Source organism: Mesoplodon densirostris, chromosome 5, assembly GCF_025265405.1.
Source record: "Mesoplodon densirostris isolate mMesDen1 chromosome 5, mMesDen1 primary haplotype, whole genome shotgun sequence".
NCBI classification, from domain to species: Eukaryota; Metazoa; Chordata; class Mammalia; order Artiodactyla; family Ziphiidae; genus Mesoplodon; species Mesoplodon densirostris.
The window spans coordinates 94424954-94443834 of NC_082665.1; the positions used below are offsets into that span (position 1 = coordinate 94424954).

An 18881-nucleotide genomic window follows, 5' to 3' on the forward strand; every position below is an offset into this window, starting at 1 on the left:
ACGCCAAGCAGTGCTTCCCAGAGCTTCTGCTGCCAGCTTCCTTGTCCTCGCGGTGAGACAAAGCCAACCCCAACTCTGCAAGAGACCCTCCCACACTAGCAGGTAGGTCTGGTTCTGTCTCCTATGGGGTCACTGCTCCTTCCCCTGGTTCCCGATGTGCACACTACTTTGTGTGTGCCCTCCAAGAGTGGAGTCTCTGTTTCCCCCAGTCCTGTCAAAGTCCTGCAATCAAATCCCGCTAGCCTTCAAAGTCTGATTCTCTAGGAATTCCTCCTCCCGTTGCCAGACCCCCAGGTTGGGAAGCTTGACGTGGGGCTCAGAACCTTCACTCCAGTGAGTGGACGTCTGTGGTATAAGTGTTCTCCAGTTTGTGAGTCACCCACCCAGCAGTTATGGGATTTGATTTTATTGTGACTGCGCCCCTCCTACCATCTCATTGTGGCTTCTCCTTTGTCTTTGGATGTGGGGTATCTTTTCTGGTGAGTTCCAGTGTCTTCCTGTTGATGTCGTTCAGCAGTTAGTTGTGATTCCAGTGCTCTCACAAGAGGGAGTGAGTGCACGTCCTTCTACTCTGCCATCTTGAACCAATCTCTCACTTTGAGCCTATTATGACTTACTGTAGTTAATCTCTTATATGCCTAATTTATAAGTTAAACTTGTCATAGGTAGGTGTGTATAGGCAAAAAGATAGTATACATAGGATTCGGTACTACCTGCTGTTTCAAGCGTCCACTGGAGGTCTTGGAATGTATCCCCCGTGGATAAGAGAGAACTACTGTAGTTACCCTAGTCCTGGCTCCAAAGTTCTCCTTTCTTTGGAAGAAGAGATAAGTTATCTGGGCCTCATCTACTTTATCTTGAAGGAAATTATTACAGTAAGAATTATAAAGTTCTCGAAGGGATGACATGAAGGTAAGCAGAAAGCAGAAGATAGGACCAGAGTCCCCATCCCTCAAGGTATTGAAGAGAAGGCCTTCCTAGAAATACCAGAGTGACCAGACTGGGGAATTTGCCCTCATAGTGTATGGAGCTGGTCCAACTATGAAGTAATGTCTCAGGCATATTACATTTTAACAGCTTTATTGAGGTATAATTCACTCATGTTACCACCATCCAATTTTAGAACATATTCTGTTTCTTCAAAAAGATCCCACATGCCCATTTGCAATCACTCCCCGCTTTCTTCTCCAACCCTAACCAACCAGTAATCTACTTTCTGTCTCTATAGATTTACCTTTTCTGGGCATTTCATCTAAATGGAATTATACAGTATATGATCTTTTGTGTCTGGCTTCTTTCACATCTATGTTGTAGCATGAAGCAATTCCTTCTTGCTGCTCAAGAGTATTCCATCATCTTCCACCACATTTTGTTTACCTCTTCATCAGTTGCTAGACATTTGGGTCATTTCTACTTTTTGGCTATTATGAATAATGCTGCTCTGTACAGCTTTTTTGCCTGGACATATGTTTTCATTTCTCTTGGGTGGATATTCAGAAGTGGAATTACTAGGTCATATAATAAATTTATGTTTAACTTTTTCAGGAACAGCCAAACTGTTTTCCAACATGGCTTAACCATTTTACATTCCCACCAGCAACATATGAGCATTCCAGTTTATCCACATTCTCAAGTATATTCTAAAATCCAGATTCACATTTATTACAGCATGAAGCAGAGCCTGAATAAGGTTGGAACTAGCATCTCTGTGAACTGGGGAGTTCCTGTGGCCTTGTAATTTATTCACATTCCAAATTTCGCTGAAATTTAGAAAAGAAATTATCAGAGATGTTCTTTTGAAACATGCTTGAAATCATTTAGTATCAAAACGCAATACCAAAAAAAACTATATAGACCTAATCATAGAACATTTGACAAAAATATTTGTCAAAGGGGAGTTATCAAGAACCATGACAAACGAGAATGTGTTTCCCACACTAAACAGAGTTTCCCAGGGGACAAAATCTTAACTATGAATCCTATAAACTAGCAGAAACTTGCAGAAGGCAGCAGTCACAGCCAGGAACCCGAAAGAAAGTCAGGGAACTATTTCTTTAAATCTGATGCAACTTGCATTATATCAAGTGATGAGCTGCAAAGATGAGACCCTGCTTCCAGAAAAGAAAAGAAACAGACCTGGCCCAAAGGGAACACAGAAGAGTCACAGGAATGCCCCTGCTGCTTTGAAAACCCCAGGTACCTCTTACAAACATACTGTACTCACAAAATAAAAGAGGGGGTGGGCACCCAGAGGACTGGCAAGAGCTTTGGTTCAGAGACCACAGAGGGACACCAAACACTTTCCACACACACTTTTCCTATCTAGAAAACAACCCCCCACCCTGTCTGGGGCTTGGATCTCTGACTCTCTAACATTTTACTTAAAGTGTCATATAAATTTCACTGAATGTGTACGACCTCCTCTCTTCACCTACAGGTTTCCTCCTTTGGAGGAACTCTTTTTGTTGCTAGAGATGAAGACCTAGGAGGACCTATGCTAATTACCCGCTAGCACTCTTTCTGGTGCAATCAGCTAAGTGGAGGTTTAGGTACCCAGCTGGTCAGGTTCCAGGAGATTTCCCCTGCTAATTTTCAGTCATTCAGGAAAACAAAGGAGTAACTAAGATTGGGTTACCATGATTTTAAAGAAACCCCGTTCCTCCTTCCCTTCCCCCTGCCAAGATGTGTAGACTTCTGTATTTCACACTTTTACATCTGTTCTTCTCCAAAAATAAAAGCTGTTTATATTCAAGAAATGCTGACTACAATACCAGCATGAGATACATCTTTGAAACACTCACAGAGAGAACATACATATTGTTCCCACCAAAGAGCGTGTGCAGTTTCTTCCCAGAGCAGCACCTGGGGATAAAACTGCAGGAGAGCTCAGCAGTGCTTTTATTTATTCGATTGCACGGAAAGAAAACTGTATTCTCTCTGACGGGTGCTAGAATTACCAGTTAAAGAAAACAGAAGAGGGGGTGGCCTTTTAGGAACAGCAAACACTTGGCTTTGACCTTATGAAACATAAGACTACCCAGTCTCTGGCCTCTAAGAGAGTCTTAGGGGTTCAAATAGAAAACCACAGCATTTCCAAACTCAAAGGACACTTTCAACCGTGCAAATGGCTGCAAAGAAGCCATTTCAAGTTCACAGTTTCCCCAGAACCTAAGACACGACCGGTACTAGAAATGAAACTGTCCCAAACTTGGTCCCACACAGAACACCTTGAAAAATGCAATTAATTCACTCCCCCATCTAAAGAGTAACTAACATTTCTGATTTAAATGCTGTACAATTCCCTGATATTTTAATAATATTCAAAACCTCTCCTGAGAAAGTTGGATATGTCCCCCTAATTGTCAATACTGCAAAAAACATAATCATCTTCAACCAGAATTTTTTTTTTTTTTTTTTTTTTTTTTTTTGCGGTACGCAGGCCTCTCACTGCTGTGGCCTCTCCCGTTGCGGAGCACAGGCTCCAGACGCGCAGGCTCAGCGGCCATGGCTCATGGGCCAAGCCGCTCCGCGGCATGTGGGATCTTCCCGGACCGGGGCACGAACCGTGTCCCCTGCATCGGCAGGCAGGCTCTCAACCACTGCGCCACCAGGGAAGCCCCAGATATTTTTTATATTCACTCTACCGATTATTATCTAACCATATCTTTCTCCTTTAAAATAGATGTTCCAAGAGGGGTCTTTGAATTCAGTTTTTCAAAAGCATCTACCCCAGCAGTGAGTATGAAATAAAATGTTGATACATGCTCATTATCAAGTTGTGTACAAAGCTGCCTTAACAACCTTAATCATCATCAACCTTCCCCCAAATAAAAAGACATGCAATATAAGCAGTGTGTTTATCTAAGAACTGTAGATTAAATAACAACATAGGGCATCTTTGTGGCTAGGTCAGAGATGTTTATGGATTGTTGTTACAAGAAATGTCTGTGGGATTTCTCTGTAAGGAAATCCTCTAACCTGCTGTCTAGATTCCAAATGTCCATTCCATTTTCCAAGCCTCAAAAATAAACAACCCAAAGATTTCAGACTGCAAACAAAAGAAGGGATGAAAGAGTTTGTGAATACAACTCTTTTTTTCAGCTTCTAGGCAAATGTCAGCACCTCCTGGGGCTTTAAACTGAATCCTTACAGATCCATAGGGAAAAACAGGAAATTAACACCAGAAGGATGCATCTTCTTGATCATGGAGATGGGGCTTTTTCTGGCCCCTGAATAAACTTGCTAAAAAAAAAAAAAAAAGGCAATGCAAAGAACAGTCCAGGATTATCAGCTGAAATGGTATCAGGTGATACTCGATACCATTTCAAGTATTCCCCTTTGTTACAAACACTTCATACACATAAAATATTAGTGTGAAGTTTTAAAGTCCACATTCTTAAAAGTATGTGCCTTCCACAATTTGAAGCCATAAGCCTTAAGAAAAAGTTGCAGTTACCTTATATAAATGACTATTTCCTACTCTGCAACATTGTCAGGCAATGTTGAAGCTGCTGAAACCGAGGATCTCACTTTGAGAACCACTGTTTAGGCAATTAACCTGTCAACCAGCTCTTAGAAAATCACAATGCACAGGATCACATTTACTGAGAATCAACCAGCCGCAGAATCCTCTTCTATCTACGGATAAGCCATGCTAGTCCTTGCTCCAAACCCTCTCAAAATTGCCAACACAGGACGTACATGCAAGAGGACAATACACAGACACATGCCCAAAACAGCAAGAAATCATTACTATGTTGAGACTAAAGATGTTTCATTTCTCCAGTGCATTTCTTTATGATGTATCCTACTGCGCAGTTTAATGTATTTTTCTCAGATAGAAATTACTAAACCACAATGCATAGCCGTTCTCCCTCCCACTACCCCACTTCATTTCACTTACTAATGGGAGTTTCATCTGAGGCCAGGGCACAAAATGTGGTGAAGGAGCCCATTTTAAAGCTTATTTATATTATTAATATTTTAGTGTCTGTAAGGACCAAAGCCATGATCAACCCTCAGTTCTTAATGGTCAGAAATCAAGCAGAGGCATTGATAAGGTGCAGATATAATCTAAACTTGCCATCAAGCTGAACAAAAGGATGCACGCAAACAATCTAACAGAATCCCAAGCTCTAACTCTCCAATTATTGCATAGGTTTTTAAAGCATTAACTTCAAATGCATACTTTTCTCATGACCCTGTTCTGGATTTAAGTGCATTTATATCCAGATTATAATCAGAAAGGGTATTAATTAGATATTGTTTGCAAGTACTTTGAGATATAAAGTGCTCTATAAATGCTAAATATTATTATTTAAATACAGTTTGCAATTACTGCTTACAACCTATTCCACCACCACACTGCTATAATTTGATTACAGGAAGCACCCCCCCCAAAAAAAAAACCACCTAGAAGTAGAAATGATGAAACCATGCGCATGTGAAGCTCAGATTTTTACCCTAGGTATAAATAATTCATAGGCATTTTAAATGGAGGGTTAGGTTGTAAAATCTAGTGAGATCAAGGCAGTTGGCCTCCACAAGACTGAAAACCACAAAGTTATGTTGATTTTATAAGTTTCTTACTTATAAACCAGGTGGAAAGTAGACTGTGGTCAAAAACACAGGGCTCTTTACTCTTTTGGCTGCCAACTCCGTCTTCCATTTTCTCCATTCTAATCTTAAAATATCTATATCTGTCTGAAAAAAAGTGTAACTCCAGATTTTGATTTTAATAATTATCTGGCAGATAAAAGCTTGAGAATGGCTCCTGTTCTAACATGTCTTCTCATCTTGCTATCTTCTGTGATAATCACAAACTCAGTGGTCTTCAATTCTTAAAAAATGGAAACCTTTGAGCCTGATTCCACATGCCTTCCAAACACACTTGTTGGATAGTTCTCCAAAGAGAAGGGCAGATTAAACATAAACGTACCTTATATACAATGTAAAAGGAAATCACTGCTAATCGCAAAATGGTTCATATTTTATGCTTTCAGGTTTTTAGACAAGAAAAAGAACAATTAACATGTTCTAAGCTGACCTTGGTTATTTAAAAAACAAAATCACAAGGGAAGAAATATTTTAGAAATAACACTTAAGACACAACTATGCTCATCAAAGAGATCCTATGCCCTAAACGAAAGTCTTCTGGGAAATCTGTGAACCCAGGGAGATAATACATCAGATAATTCTGATGTCATGACAAGGTCCGTGAGTCAAATACTGGCCATGTGAGTTACTATGGGCACTGGCTTTAGGGTAGGTCAATCGTAAGTTCGGCCATTTAGAAGCTTTATGACCTTTGGTAAATTAATTGATCTTTCCAAGCCTCATGCATTCATCTGTACACTTACCTCACAGGAAACTGGGAGATAATTCGACAATGTCAAGAGCCTTAAAGATCATTTATAACTTTCACTGTAAATTGCACTTCTAAGAAGTTATTCTAAGGAAACAGAGATGTATACAAAGACTTATGTATAAGGATAAATAATGTATAAAAATAATGTGTACAAAGACTTATATATAAGAATGTTTGATTATCAAAGCACTATTTGCATGAGTTGAAAAGTTGGAAATAGCCAAAAGTTTCATCAGTAGGAACTGGTTAAATATATCATGATGCATCCCCACAGTAAAATGCTAAGTGGTCCTTAAAACATATGATTAGAAATTTGAACACTGACTGAATGAAGAAATTAAAAATTACATTTCTTAGGCATGATTATGGTATTGTGGTTATGTGATTTTTAAGATTGTTTATCTTTTAGAAATATTGAAATATTTACAAGTGAAAAGATATGATGCTTCAAAATAATATGGGAGAGGAAGAGGATGGGGGTGTAGATAAAATAAGATTGGGTACAAGTGGAAAATTGTTAATTTGGGGGCTCATTACACTACTCTACTTTTAAAAATAATTTTATTTAGATTTAATTGACATTCCATAAATTCACCCTTTTGAAGTATACAAGTGATTTTTAGTAAATGCACAGAGTTGAGCGACCATCACCACGACCAGGACACAAGCAGTCTCTTCCTACACCCTCTCTCCTCCAGCTCCAGCAACCCCTAATCTACTTTCTGTCTCTATGCATTTGCCTATTCTGGACATTTCATATAAATGGAATTATATAACATGTGGCCTTTTGTGTCTGGCTTCTTTCACTTAGCATAATGTTCATCCATGGTATAGCATGTATCAGCACTTCCTTTCATTACTGAATAATATGCCATCTTATGAATATAATGCATTTTGTTCATTCATTCATCAGCTGATGGATGTTTAGGTTGTTTCCTATCTTTGGCTATTATGAATAAGGCTACTAAAAATATTGGTGTACAAGTTTTTGTGTGGATATATGTTTTCAATTCTCTTTGGTATATACCTAGGACTGGAATTGCTGGGGCACATGGTAACTCTCTAGTTAACACTTTGAGGAGATGCCGACCTGTTTTCCTAAGTGGCTGCACCATTTTACATTCCCACCAGCAATGTAAGAGCATTCCAGCAATCTTTCTACTTTTCCGTAAGTTTTAAGCTCCCCATGATAAAGAATTTTTAAAAATTTTGCCATAGAAAAACATTAATAGTATGCAAAATGGCTGATTATTAAGTTTTTTTAAAAAAAGGTTGTAGATAATATATACAACATAATCTTAATTTTTTAAAACTATCCAATTAGGGCCTCCCTGGTGGCGCAAGTGGTTGAGAGTCCGCCTGCCGATGCAGGGGATGCGGGTTCGTGTCCCGGTCTGGGAGGATCCCATATGCCGCGGAGCGGCTGGGCCCGTGAGCCATGGCCGCTGAGCCTGTGCGTCCGGAGCCTGCGCGTCCGGAGCCTGTGCTCCGCGACGGGGGAGGCCACAACAGTGAGAGGCCCGCATACCGCAAAAAAAAAAAAAAAAAACCTATCCATTTAGCTATGTGTAGAAAAAACTACTAAGCCATATACCAAAATATATATGTGGCTATCATTGGGAATCATGAATTCTTTTCTTTTTCCTCCATTTTCCAAGTTTTCTGCAATGATCATGCATTGCTTTTATAATGAGAACAACAAAAAGTTTTTTTTAATTTAAACATACTTTTAACAATTCAGCAGTCTTTGCTCCCATTCCCAACCTACATTTTCCGGACCCTGGAGCCCCAGAGGTCATCCTGGTGGGATTCCTAAGAAAATCAAAAATACACATTGCCGGGCTTCCCTGGTGGCGCAGTGGTTGAGAGTCTGCCTGCCAATGCAGGGGACACGGGTTCGAGCCCTGGTCTGGGAAGATCCCACATGCCGCAGAGCAACTGGGCCCATGAGCCACAACTACTGAGCCTGCATTTCTGGAGCCTGTGCTCCGCAACGAGAGAGGCCGCGACAGTGAGAGGCCCGCGCACCGCGATGAAGAGTGGCCCCTGCTTGCCACAACTAGAGAAAGCCCTCGCACAGAAATGAAGACCCAACACAGCCAAATAAATAAATAATTTAAAAAAAAAAAAAAATACATTGCCTTCATGAAGCTTGCTGTCTAGTAGTAAATATAAGCCAAGACAGAAAGTTCTGAGGTCTAAAAAAAAAGTTATGAGATCAGTTCGGAGAGGATTTACAAGTGAGAGGGCTAATTTCTATCTGAAAGGATCAGGGCAAATTTGGTGGAAAAGGTGGCATTGGAATGCTGAGTGCTGGGGTAGTAGGTACAGAAAAAGAGAATAAGGTAGGTCACCCCCTAAAGAGCATCCATGGGGAGAAGGAAGCTGTTCCCTATGGCAGGTGAGAAGGAACGGTCGTTAACTGCAGGGGATGGTGTGGGGCCCAGCTGAATTTTAACTGGTCTTGAAGTAAAGAGTTTAGTCTTTGTTCTGTAGACTGTGAGGAGGCGGGGAAGGCCGAGAATTAACAATACCCAGACTGGGCTTCCCTGGTGGCGCAGTGGTTGAGAATCTGCCCCCCGATGGAGGGGACATGGGTTCGAGCCCTGGTCTAGAAGATCCCACATGCCGCGGAGCAACTGGGCCCGTGAGCCACAACTACTGAGCCTGCTGGTGCTCCGCAGCAGGAGAGGCCGCGATAGTGAGAGGCCCGCGCACCGCGATGAAGAGTGGCCCCCGCTTGCCACAACTAGAGAAAGCCCTCACACAGAAAAGAAGGCCCAACACAGCCAAAAATAAATAAATAAATTAATTAATTTTAAAAAAAAACCCAGACTGAAACTGTGCTTTAGGAAGACTAACGTGGCTGCAGTGCCCAAGGGAAACTGGCCAGGAGAAGGCTGGAGACAAGGGAACCCAGGCAACAGATATTAAGGAAAGATGTTTAAGGTTGGGGTAAAATAAAATGTGTTTTGAGAATTTCCAGGCACCCCCTTGAGATAAGTAGAGGCAGCCTGGGCATGTAAAAAAAGTGGATGGAGAATCATCTTTCTCTAGAGGGAAATCAGCTTCCAACCAGAATGGAAGAAATTATAAGCAGAATTCATCCAACATTTTCTATTTAAGTCCCCCGTCTCTCTCTGCTAGGAACCTTATATTTCCATGTGCAGAATAACATTTCTTTCAAAACTATCACCCAGATTTTCTGGGAATTCTCAGCACGCTGCTAGTTCAGGCCCTTTTCTCACAGAGCTACTCCCCCCCACCCCACCACAGAAATGGAAGAACCGACTGAACATGAAAGCATCTTTCAGACACAAGTTATCCCAAATTCTACGAGAAACGCAGACTCAGACTGATTCTGCTCAGCTGGTCAGGGCTGCCATGATTCAATCACAGTAGCTCAAAGCTGGGTGGGCTTTAGAACCACTATCACTGAAAGAAGGAATGGCGTAGAACAAGAAGGGCATGGAAGATTAATTCCAGGGCAGACAGAGACACAGAAAGAAGAAAGGCCCAACCAGCAAGACTCAAAATTACGATATTTCAAAGAGCCTTACTGATAAGTGGGGAAAATATGATATACCCATAAAAGAAAAGTGTTGGGTATTCTTTAATCAACAAAATATTGCATGACCTCCTAAGGCAATAATTTGGCAAACAGCAAACCATGACTTATATTAGTTTTTGTACAAAGATTACTCCAGTTAATAATGAACAATGAAAATGATTACACATATTTCTCTGATGTTCTGATAACTACCACTACACCCTATTTTATTATGAGGCAACATCATGGCAAAGAAAACACCTGTTTAATATCTCTAAAAAACAGCACATGTATCTAATTTAAAAACTGTTATGCTATTATCATTTTAAGATACCGTTATCTTAGCAATTCATGCAACATTACTAAATTCTCATTTAAGACCAAATTTAATTAATTGCTCTGGGGTAATGAATTACTAATGTTTCAAGATTTCTTGAAGCTCATGAGACCTCTGACCAGAAGGTTTTAAATACTGGACTTGTAGTGTTATCATTTCAGGCACCCACTCCCTGCCCCACCTCACACACACACAAACTTTGAAAAGGCACAGCCACAATAAATGTGTTTTTATTTGCATAATGGTTAATCCATAAAGAGGAGAAAAAGTCTTTAAAAAAAGAAAAGAAAAAGGTTTTAATGAATAATGCTGATACTTGATACTGGTTTAGAAATATGCTAATCTCCAAAAAGTTTCTGGGCTGAACTCACCTCAAGCAAAGGTCAACCCAGGCCATCAGAGGGTCAGACAGAGACCATGAGAGGTCAACATAAGGCCATACTGATACATTCAAAGGAAAAAGTACTATTAAAAAGATGCAAGACCTTCTGATATCTTTTTCTCAGGATCATTTTCTGTTACACACAATCATTGGGATCAAATGTTGGTGGAATCAAGTTTCCCATAAAATTCTATTTAATCATGGAATAGCATATCTGTGTAGTGCTTTACAGTTTTCAAAGCACTGCCATAAATGCTTATTGATTTTTGAAACCTGTGTATGAGGAAGGCGAGCAGTTGTGATCATTCCCATTTTTGAGTTAATTATGGACAAAAGACTGATCCAAAGTCACAGAATTAATAAGACATGGACACAGAACCCAGTGCTCAGTCCACTCCATTAACTCATTCATTTATTCAACTAACTGGGACTATGGACTCAGAGATGAACGAGACCTAGCCTCTGGCCCCAAGGAGCCCACAGTTTAGTGAGCAGGTAGAAAGAAAACCCCATACCGTTTATAATACAAACGTAAAATGCGTAGCAGGAAGAATGCATGCAAGTCTTCCAGATGAGGTCAATTCTTAAACCTAGGTTTCAATGGAGAAAGAAATATCTAGGCCCACCAGGGAGTGAGGGGTAGAGGGAGAAAGACAAGCAGAGGTCATCCAATTCTGTTCAAATAGAAAAGTGAGTGTGAGTGCTGGCAGAAACTTAAGAGTATGAAGTCAGCACCGGCCAATCTTGGCCTTGACTGGCTTACTCTGTGGGCCAAGCTAAGGACGGCCACGGTGCTCAGATTCAGATGTATGCTAATCTCCAAAAAGCTTTCTGGGCTGACCTCACCTCCTATGCAATAAAGCATACTGGTGGCACATTTCATTTCTTTTAATACTGTCATATCTTGAAGGAAGAATGACTCAAGCCCTGCATCTGAATGAGTAGATTGTTTTCTATAGCCTATGTATGTATACATACATTTCATACACCCACATGGATAGTTTATATCCGTAAAACTAGGTAGAATATAAGTACCCACATAGGTTATACAAAACATACATAGAACTCTATAAACCTTGCATGCAGAGACATCTGAATAATGTGTATGTCTAGACCAACCCCTTGAGATATGTTTAGATGGAAAAGGGTTACGGAGAGAGAGGTTACCATGCAGGACAACCATCTGTCCTAGATGATTCAGACAGTCATTTGCCTGCAGAGGAGGAATTGAAGGGGTTGGACAAGATGAATTCCAAAGATACTTTAAAGCTCCATGGTTTAATGTTTTATGAGCTTACCTGCATGAAGCAGTTTCTCTATTTTTGATAAGTAAAATTCCATGACCCTGGTGAAATAATTCCTCTCTGCCATTTTTTTTTTTTTGTGCTCAGGCAGAAAATGTATTATTGATATCTGATTTAGCCACAGACAATGTGACTTAGAGCACTGAATGAGAAGTCAGGAAACCTATATCCTCTCCCCAAACCACCCTTCTCCCCTCCCCTACTCACCCCACCTCCAAGCAGGGAGGGGGCTGTGTGACCTTGGGCAATAGACTTGACCTCTCTGGGCTACAGCTTCCCAGGTATTAAATGAAAGGAGTGGCTAAGTGTTCTACAATTCTCTTCCAGCTCTACATCTATGAAATCATTCCTCTCCCTCAAGACTTAGTTTATCTCCACAGCTCTAAAAATCAGGACTAATAAAACTGGATCCAGATCACCTCTTTTCTAACCATCCTCTCTTTTCTTACTTTTTAAAACCATCCAAATCTTACATAATTTAAGTGATCAGTGCTTCCCTGGTTGCTCTGGTTTAAATTATGCATTGTTGCTATTTGGGGAAAATTTAGACTGGGTCCAGTCTGGGATCACTGGCTGAGAACAATAAGCCCCCAAAGTGAGAAAGGATAAAGGCCTCTCCAGACAGGATCTGCTTTTAATGCATTGAGCACAGAGTTTACAAAAAGGGCATTGATTGTGTAAAGAGCCACCAAAACAGCAAGGGACTGGTAAGGCTGCAGTAAATTCTCCTAGATGCCACTGACCTTGGCTGCATTTCAGGGGTCAGGCATTCCCCAGGAAGTTCTCAGCAGGCAGGCTTTCGTGAGGGTTTAGGAACAAATGAGACCTCTCATCTACATGAGCCCATCTCTCTTAATCTGGGAAAACAGAAAAAGATCATCTGCCCTCTGATTTGTGGAGTTTACCTCTGTGGCCTTTGGACTCAGCTCCAGGCCTGCACAACTTACCCACCACAAGACTGGTCGCAGACCCCTGACCTCCGGGAAGCAATTGTCCCCACATCTGCACTTAAGTCCTCCTGCTAGCAGTTCCCCATCTCCTGGGCTAGCTGGAGGCTGTAGCCCTCCCTCTTTCCACACCTCCTGCAGGCAGAAATACAGTGGCAAAGCACTAAAGCCCAAGCCACAAAGAGCAATTTCAGTGAATTGTGCAAAGATATCTTTTCAAAATACTGATCTCCCAAGCGCAGGTGTGAATCGAACTCCAGGTCGGCCGAGGAGCCCTTGTGGTTGCTCATAAGCTTGCAAGCTCTGGGTATCTCTGAAAACCTTCCCCAGGAAAAAAGCCCACAAGGGACACCTCCAGACCAAGCCCAACTTACAATCGTATCAGAGCGCTATCCATTAGAGAAGCAACGTTGAGATTCCGGCTCAGGGAAATTGCAAGACTTGCCCATTGTTCAGACTCCCATCCCCCCGCCCCGTCCTCCTCCCCAGCTTTGCCACTTTCCTCTACCCTGAAGTCTGGGCCATCCATCCACCTGATTAACCCGCTGGCAGAAACTCCCAGCGCAGAAAGTAGGGCAAATGAACACACACAGTCTGTAAAGCAGGAAGCCACAGACTTGGCCAAAGCACCCACCCCGTTACCAACCTCCACCCCCAGCTGCCCAGGGGGCAGCGGGTTCTGAATGTGGCCTTTCGGCGCCAGGGAAATAGCTTACTGTAATAACACATGAATGAGCTCTTGCTACCCAACTATCAAAAAAAGCCATTTCAAATGGCATCTCTGCTCCTTCTCAGCCCCTTGGCTGCCTCCCAGAAACCTCACCTCTGAGATGGAAGGATTAAGGAGAAGGGGAGGGTAGGTCAGGAGAGAGAGGATTAACGAGACTAGAGAAAAAGTACCACTTTGACCATAAAGGTAGTTCTTTAAAATAACAGTGGAGAAGGCAATGTCAAGGCAACTACTGATGATTCAGGTATACAACCCCAAGATTTAGCATCTAACAATGTATTCTTCAGGAGGGCGTGGGAACTTCCAAGCTTCCCCTATCCTGCCTGTCTCTGTGTTGAGAGCCACCATCAATTCGGTCTCACCGACCCTCCTGCCTCATGTATATACAATCGCTTTTTTTTTTAATTTATTTTTAGTTCAAGAGAGGAAAAAGCCGTGCTAAGATTGGTAGCCCATCCTTCTCAGACCCCCGCTGCTGCTGCCACCCACACCCCTCCCCCCTTCCAGGCAGGCAGCATCTAATTAACATCGCAAGAAAGCTCTGCCCGCTTCCCCGAAGGAGTGTGTTGGGCTTGGGGGGTTGGGGAGGCGTCGAGGCTGCACTAGGATTCCTGGTATTCCGATCTCAAAACAACAGCAAAATGGATTCTATATCAGTGATGTCTTAGTCAATACAATGAAACGGCATCTGAGGCAATTCACGTGAGGGTAAATGCAAACCAGGGGGTCTGGAGGGGGGTGGGGGTAGGTGCTTTACAAAGGACTAGCCACAGACCCAGAGAAAACACACACACACACACACACTCTCACTCACACTCCCAGGAGTTCCGGTCTGATTGGGGAAAAGCAGAGAACACATCCCTTTCACCTGCTTAAGTTCAGCCATAAAACTGAAATGTCACAGCCACAAAGTCAGCAAGCACAGGCAGGGCTGAGTTACAACGATAAATAAAGGTGAGCGGCAGACCTGCGTTTAAGAGAGCGCTGAGAGGGAGTCGGGGCGCCGACGGCAGAAAAGGGGGGGCAGGGGAGGCAGTTGCCAGCTACAAGACCAGCATAGCAATAGCTGCCCCCTTGGAGCGGCAGGTTCGGCTTCTCGGGGACAGCCAGGCTCACAGTGTCATCTAGCAGGTAGCTGGAAAACGTGAGGGACCAGTGCCTTTATTCGCGCTGCTGTTATTCTTTTTGCAGAAAGGGACAGTGGGGTCTAGAGCCTTGGCACTAGACGACTGCCCGGGGCTTGTGTACACACACACGCACGCACACACACACGAGCCTTTCATTTTAATGCTCTTACACGGGTCTACGATGAAACTGGCATAAGCTCCACGAGTTCTCAGGGGAGCTCTGGCTGCCACCAAAGGAGGACACGTACCGCACAGCCCCTGCTGTGGGTGCTTAGCCAAGAGCACCTCAGCAACCCCCGAATCTAAAAGAGAATCCAGGTTCCCTCGCGTCGCATTCGCCCGCCTCTGCCCACCAGCCCGAGCCCCAGTTCCACGCACCGAGCCCATTCACCCTGACCCAAAACACTGGAAAGAAATCAGAAAACATGTTCTGCTCACCCTCAAAGCCGAGAGATCGATTTCATCCAGGCTGCGAGCCGGAGAGTCGCTCGCCATGTCGACTTCTTCGCGGGAGAAATGGACCAAAACCACCCCGAAGATTCCCCGTTGAAAATTCCACCTCGGTCTACTTCACTCGCGTCCTCATGCGGGTGTCGCGCCAGAGGCCCGGGGCCCAGCCTCCCCCGCCCACCCCGGCCCCACAGCGCCTGATCGCGATCCTCCGCGCGTCAGTCCGCCGGCTCCGGGAGCCCAGGCTGCGCGGATCTCCAAGCCCGGAGTCGCGGTGCGTGTGGGCTGCGCGCCCTGAGCAGCTAAGGGCGCTGGGGCTGCGTGGGTGTATTTAAATGGGACATGCTTCTTTGCTTGTGCGTGGATGGCGGCTGCATTGGCTGTTATAATGAGACACATCAACTCCTCCACTCAGCTGGGGGGTGGGGGTGGAGAACCACACAGAACTGTCTATCACCGCTTCCTGGGAGGAGTAAAGAGGGCGGGGGGGGAAGAGGCGGAGGAGGCGTGGTCTCCTACTGGGGAGAGGCCGCGCTTCCTGACCCGGTCCCTCTGCACCAACGTGGATGGGGGAGGGGCGCGCACCCTTTCAGCCCAGGTTTTGCGGGCTAATCGGGCTGGATCTAAAGAGCTGTTCCTGAACCCTGCCGTGCTTATCGTAGGGACAAGGGGACTTTATTTTTGTGTGTCCAATTCGTGCGCTGCAGCAAAATGGCCCTTCAGTCGTATTTTGAGGGGTTCTCGGCAGGGTTCAAATGCTCCAACGTTGAAAAAAAATCCGGAGGGAAAAAGAAAAAGAGCGACGCCCTCCCTCCCCCATTAATTATTTGTGGGGCTGGAGTAGCGCGGGCTGCTGCAACCGGTGCATATAAGGACTTGTGTGCAAGGAAGGGAGTCCGCCTCCAGCCACGGAACGAATGGGGGAGAAGCGCACTCGCGCCGGGCGCCCAGACCCCCGCTTCGGCAATTTGCAGCTGCCGCTGGGTCGGGTCCTCCTGCGGCCCCCGGGATCCCGCATGGCAGTTCTAGAGGGCCGGTCACTCGCCGCCTCCGGGCTGGGAAGGTTTGCGAAAAGCGGGAAAGCTGGGAGCTCTGAGCTCCCTCCTGGCCTCGCCACACCCAGGACCTACCCGTACCGCAATTCCCCCACGGAAACGACCGAACTGAAACGAGGATTGTTCTCTGGGTGCAATGGCTTGAATGCTGCAGGTAATTCAGAAGGCAATACTGGATAAGGCAGCACACGCCGCCTCAGGACCCTGCATCGTCCTTTCCGGCTGTGTTTCTGCTACTGACCTACCCAGATTGATAGAGAAAGTTTGGCTGGCGGATAAGATGTAACCCAGAAGATGTACGGCGTGAGAGCGATTTCACTCCACCCGCATTCTCATTTATAGGCCGTACGTTTACAGTGGTAAACCTGACATTCTGTAATCTGGAGTGTCAAGTCACTTCCCCCAACCTCCTCGCACAGCCCTTCCTGTCCGGCCTTGGCCACGCGAAATACATAGGATGAAACGCTAAAATTGAACTTTTCTCCCAATACAGCAGTAGCTTCGAAAGCATTATCTGCACCTCTGTTAAGATGAGAATCTTCTTCTGGCCAAGTGTCCTGAGGGTTTTTTAGTCGTGTGGTATGAATATCAGCTTCAGAGCAATGCTTTTGAATGAATGAACAGAACCCAATGTAGTTAGTTCTTCAGGACTGCAGACGTTAGAAGACTTCCAAACAGCATTCTGTATGCGGTCTGCTGTTTTTGTTAATAATATTGTATTTATTTATATGCATCGTGCACCATGAAACTTGAAAATTGTTCCAACATCTCAGTGGCCATAACAGTTTAGGAGCTTTTGCCATTAAAACGTCAAACGTTTAAATGTGTCATATTTAAAACATTTGATTTGATCTCACATTTTCTAATAAAATCATCCAGCTCGAGGTAGTAACTAAGCCACCAAGTAATGTCGAAATGACGTAAAAACCTATCATTTCTCATCGTCCTTATTTTTCCTTTCTCTGTGCCTTTTTTACCCTTAGTCTAGATGACAAGTTAATGTATTGTCTCAGTATTGAAAGAAAATAATTAGGATCAGGTATTGATATCTATGAACAGAACTATTTTTAAAACTCCAAACATATGAAAAATGAGGTAAACATTTTTTTCAAGGGGAACCTTCATTTTATACCCCCAATTTTATTTGAAACATCACAAATAGGTCATTTCTTTTAGCGTTAATCAGCTATTCAGGACGTAAGGATGTCATGGTACTGGCACTAAATTCTACCCTTGGGTTTAGAATCCGATTAGAAAACCGTATATTCGGTACAGCGATGTGTACTAAGTGGGGGAGGGCTTCCTAGGAGCCTGAGAGGGTGATAAGAGAGTCAGGTGGAGGCAGGGATGCTGGTTGCAGGAAATACCATAAAAGGAGAGATTACAATAGCCAAGGTCCCTCCAGCTGGTAAGGGAAGGAGGAAACTCCAGGCAGTTTGTGCTGGAGGTGAAGTAATTGTGGTGACTGGGCTGAGGAGGAAAGTAGAGGTCAGATCAGGTAGAGCTTTGCATACCCATTTAAGGAAATTGAACTTTATTTTTTAGGTCGAGTGTATATCAAATTTCAGCCATTTCTGTAAAAACTCCTAATGTTTTGCCATATCTGTAAACCTCCTGGACAGTTGTTATTTACTTAACATTTTTCTTTAAATCAACACTTTTCTTTTTTTCTCATATTTAACTTAAAAGGAAACATAAGTCACTACTGTGGATGGAAAGCTAGCAACACCTGCTAAAAAATAGAAGGAAATCATTACAATAAATACAATGGAAAATAAAACAATATTATTAAATTCTAAGTAACTACCTATCCTGAGTCTTTAATTTGTTAAAAGAGAGATTAGCAAATGCCAGAAAAGGCATTCAAAACTTGACCAAAGTGAGATTTTCTTCCTGGTGTAATCTGAAGGGTTGAAAGAATTGTTATCATTTATGTGCAGTTTGAAAACCTGCAAAACAATATGATATGCTGTTTATGTCTGTCTAAATATGTAGATAACTATAAAAAGCATGGACATAGGAAGCATACAGAACATGAACTTCGGGGCAGTGAGAAGGGAAGAAGAGAAAGAAGATGGGAAAGCACAAAGGAGGCTCCAACAATGGTATCTAATTTAATTTTTTTGAAAAGATCTTAGGGCTTCCCTGCTGGCGCAGTGGTTAAGAATACGTCTGCCAATGCAGGGGACACGGGTTTGAGCCCTGGTCCGGGAAGATCCCACATGCCGCAGAGCAACAAAGCCCGTGCACCACAACTACTGAGCCTGTGCTCTAGAGCCCGTGAGCCACAACTATTAAATATGCATGCCACAACTACTGAAGCCCGTGGGCCTAGAGCATGTGCTCCACAACAAGAGCAGTCACCGCAATGAGAAGCCCATGCACCACAAAGAAGAGTAGCTCCTGCTCGCCAAAACTAGAGAAAGCCCGCGCACAGCAACAAAGACCCAACACAGCCAAAAATAAAATAAATAAATTTATTTTAAAAAAGAGATCTTAAGCAAATATTGCTAAACGTTTGGAATCATTCAGTTTGGATTGTTACTAATGGGTGCTTGGGCCAAGGAAACAAGGTATCATCCCAAGGGACTACTACCAATTTCCAGGAGAAATGAGACCACACACACACACA

General features: G+C 43.5%; 1 protein-coding gene across 6 annotated transcripts in view; it reads right to left on the reverse strand.

Annotated features, from left to right (window-relative positions):
• The window catches only part of TNIK (TRAF2 and NCK interacting kinase), a 419760-nt gene extending 404158 nt beyond the window's left edge, over positions 1-15602 (reverse strand). For all 6 annotated transcript variants that reach the window (XM_060099133.1, XM_060099131.1, XM_060099130.1 and 3 more), the window contains exon 1: positions 15183-15602. In XM_060099133.1, the coding sequence (XP_059955116.1) occupies positions 15183-15239 (57 nt within the window). In that variant the 5' untranslated portion in view covers positions 15240-15602. The remainder of the gene's footprint in view (positions 1-15182) is intronic.
• Between the last annotated feature and the right edge of the window lie 3279 nt (positions 15603-18881).